Source organism: Temnothorax americanus, unplaced genomic scaffold, assembly GCF_048541705.1.
Source record: "Temnothorax americanus isolate GAGA-0224 unplaced genomic scaffold, ASM4854170v1 Scaffold68, whole genome shotgun sequence".
Taxonomy (NCBI): Eukaryota; Metazoa; Arthropoda; class Insecta; order Hymenoptera; family Formicidae; genus Temnothorax; species Temnothorax americanus.
This window is the reverse complement of record NW_027509790.1, coordinates 807837-811513: the sequence shown is the minus strand read 5'-3', so window position 1 is coordinate 811513 and position 3677 is coordinate 807837. Positions and strand designations below refer to the sequence as shown.

Sequence of the window (3677 nt, the reverse complement as noted above, 5' to 3'; positions counted from 1 at the left end):
ATAGTTAAATGCGACAGAATACATTGTTATCAAATTTCCAATATTATTTTTATAATGCTGTACAAATGATAAGTTACTAGTTTTCATTGTTTCTGGAAATTATAATTTTATTATCAATTTAATCCGTACATACTAATAAACAGTATTATTAAAACATATTACATTATTTTGCAGCTTATTGTAGAATAATCAGGTGGTAAATGTGCTACATTTTGGACTACTCCATGATGAAAAAAGTGACTATAGTATAGAGGAATAGTATTTGCAGTCCTGCTATTGTATCTTGAAATAAAATATTGATATTTTACACGGTTTTTTATTGATACTACAAAATTGACCAAAGTATATAGTCACAAAAAATACACATCGCAAGTTGACATAAGTGAAGAATCCTAGAAAGGGAGAAATAAAAAGTGGAGCAACTGTCGATAAAAAATTATAATTTTTATTTAAATAATTTTCATATTTGGTACCTTATCAATATTGTTACAATTCCCAATATACGATAATAAAATAATATCATGTACGATAATAAATAAACTTGTATTTCTATATATTTGCACTTGTTTCTTTGGTACTTTAAAGTAACAATTTAAAAATAGATAACAATATAGATAACACAAGACAACTTCAATGTATACATACATATAGAACTAATTCTTTTGACATAGTGTTTAATATTTAATCTAAATAGCAACTAATATATAATCTAAATAGGAACTCTTTTAAGTTGAGTCTTGTGTTACCTATATTAAAAATGTATTCTATTCATATAATGTGAAATACTATTTCTTTCATATTTAGTATTAAGTACTCTTACAAGTAGTATAAACTAAAATACAACAGTTTCAATAAATGCATTAATTTTTTAACGAAAAACGTATTTTATATAATTCAAATAGAAAATAATGAAATTGTAAAAGAATATTATAAAATAATATAAAAGTAAAAGAACGATATTATTTCTTTTCAACAGAATTTAACTGTTTCTTTTCAAAAGAATCTAATTGTTTCTTAAGAAGTTCTACTTGAAGTCTTTCTTTTTCTAATTGCATTTTGCAAATTGCTATTTCGATTGCCGTTTTTTTCACAAAGATTTTCCTTCATTGTTTCTACTAATTCCAATTTGGATTGTGCAAGGTTATAATACCGTTCATTTCGTTTGGAAGCGTTTACTTGAAGCTGTTTGGATTTCTTACGCTTCAAATTTGATCCTGATGCGCTACTTGTTGACGAATTGGATTTTTCCTTGGAGGATTGCGGAAGGACTGTTTGTATATCTTTCAGAGTCAATAAATCTTTATTTTTATTGTTGTTTGAGAACTGCAATTCTTTGCTCTTTTCAGAACTTAGCTTGACTGGTGTCCATTGAGCCCAATTTGCAGCATTTGAATCTTCTTCTTCAAGTATCTGTAACAAATATTTTAAGACAATAGTTTTTCTAATAATATTTTAAATATCAGATATATAGCATAAGTATTTTCGATATATATACCTCAACCACTTGATAAACATCTTTATCGTCAACCACTTGATAAACGTCTTTATCGTCCAACTGTTCGTTGCTCTGTGGCTCATCTATGCCTGTAATACATATTATGCTGTCATAAGTATATATTTATTAATCCTAACATAAAAATCAATGACATTCTTTGTTTCTTATATGTTATGTCTTTAAAAAAGTTCTTTGTCAAGTAAACAAAAAATTGAATCATATATATTATCAAATTTTTATATTTAAGAAAATAACACGTACCCTGTAATGTTCATGCATATATATGTACACCAATTTCTAAATTCTTTTATTTTAATTGCAAATTTTAAAGTTTACTAATTGTATAAATGTTCTAAGGAATATATAAAATTATTTTATAGCATACCTGGCATGTAATCGCTGTCAAATTTATTAGGTAAACCTTCAACTGATGGCTGAATAATACCTTTGACCCTCTCAGCAATAGGATCATCAATGATATTCATCTTTCCACCACCTGTATACAAATTACTGATAAAATATACTTGTAGATATAACTTACCTGTATATAATCTATATTATTATTTTTAAAATATACACTAAATAAATTGAATTAATATTTTAATAAAATATTATATGGGCTGCATTCCGATATTCACTGCCAGTACTGAAAATTTATAGTGTACATAACGTAAACTGTAGATTTTTAGCAGTAAATATTGAAACACAGCTATGATATAATACCTGTTTTGAAAAGTTCACTACGAATATCAGCAAAATGTTTCCGAGTTTTTTTCTTTAGGTTATCCCAACAGTTCTTCAGACATCCGACATCCCGATGTCCTGAGATGGAATTGCTGTTGAACTCCTTTGCAATGTTTATCCAACAATTCTCTTTGTCTTTTAGGCTGACATTGTCAGTCTTTTTATTTTCTATAATGCTTCTTTCTCGCTCTATTATTTCTATTAATTTTATTTTCTCCAAATTTGAGAAATTTGGTAGTCTCTTCTTTTGACTTGATTGAACTTTTGCCATATTTATATTTTGCTGTATTCAGATTGTTACACAACATAAAACTGTATACTGTTGATCCCGTTGATACGCACGATATGCACACATAACCTGTTTTACATATAAGATCCCAGCGTGCACCTATTTTCGCGCGTTCTCCTACTTGAATTAACCAATCACATTCTATGTTTGAGAAGAAAGAGAAATCTTCGAGAGTTTCTTCGTATAAACTATAGGTTTACGTAAACTGCAGTTATAAACACATTGTGGATCGCAATACGAGTTTAACCATGGCGTTAGATATAACGGCTGTTCAGCTAAGCTCGGTTTAAACTTAGATTTGTGGAACTGGGCCGTTGAGAGAATTGCAACAATTCTACCGCGTTTATTTTTAGTAAATTAATTTTTATCACCACAGTGTTATATTTATTGTACATCCGCGATAAAGTGCGGGGATCAGTTGGCGTGATAATGGGCAGGCGGCTAATTGGATAATTGCTCAACGGTGATACTTCCCTGGAAACCTTATACATCCAGGAGTGTTCGTTTCTCAGCCGATCGCGGCGCGACGGGGTCGGGGAGTGAGCCGAGTGCTTAATCCTCACGCTCATAACCCCGCCGATTTTATTATATTGCGTATAATTTATGTGCACGCGGGCGCGAACCCGTAACGTCCACTTATCTCCGGCCGGCGTGGCGTTATCTTCTTGTTTACTATTAGCGAAGTGCGCACGATAATGATACACGGGCAATTTAATCGTGCCATCTTATCGCGCGATCTTCGGCGATTCACCCCGCGCTCGCGCTGGCGCACTTCGAGGTCACACAACCCCTCCCCGGATGAGTCGGTCGTTATTTTACAAGCACTGTCTCTCCAGCCGTCTCCGAAGGCTTGTATTGGCATTTCCGCCGTGGTTATTTCGCGGCGCGGCGCGATTCAAGGGGTAACTGGAGGAAGGCGGTACGCGCCATATCAATGTCTCAAGCATTTACATTTTAGCGAGCAAGAGTCCGGCGAATCGGCTTTACGTACAAATCATTCGCTGTCCAAACTATATGTAACAATTATTGCAAACTTCTTCTTCGAAACGCATCGCGCGATGATTTATAAATTCTCGAAACACTTTGCAATCTCCTCGACGATCAGGGCGCTCTTCGGCCGACTCGCTGCGCGTAGCCCACTTGGACGTG

At 32.9% G+C, this 3677-nt stretch overlaps 1 protein-coding gene across 1 annotated transcript; it reads right to left on the bottom strand.

The window, feature by feature from the left end:
• Nucleotides 1-544: 544 nt before the first annotated feature.
• LOC143905861 (uncharacterized) lies at nt 545-2843 on the bottom strand. Its single transcript, XM_077421501.1, has 4 exons — nt 2219-2843; nt 1881-1991; nt 1496-1584; nt 545-1410 (listed from the first exon to the last, which is right to left on the bottom strand). Exons 1-4 carry the CDS (start codon nt 2508-2510, stop codon nt 1015-1017), a joined length of 888 nt encoding a protein of 295 aa, XP_077277627.1. The 5' UTR covers nt 2511-2843; the 3' UTR covers nt 545-1014.
• Between the last annotated feature and the right edge of the window lie 834 nt (nt 2844-3677).

Bases quoted from the DNA above. Each gene is read 5' to 3' on its own strand.
- LOC143905861 (XM_077421501.1), bottom strand. From the start codon at position 2,510: ATGGCAAAAGTTCAATCAAGTCAAAAGAAGAGACTACCAAATTTCTCA. The intron at 1,585-1,880 runs GTATGCTATAAA...TATGTATTACAG, and splicing joins TGACAGCGATTACATGCCAG to GCATAGATGAGCCACAGAGC. The intron at 1,411-1,495 runs GTATATATATCG...TATTTGTTACAG, and splicing joins ATGTTTATCAAGTGGTTGAG to ATACTTGAAGAAGAAGATTC.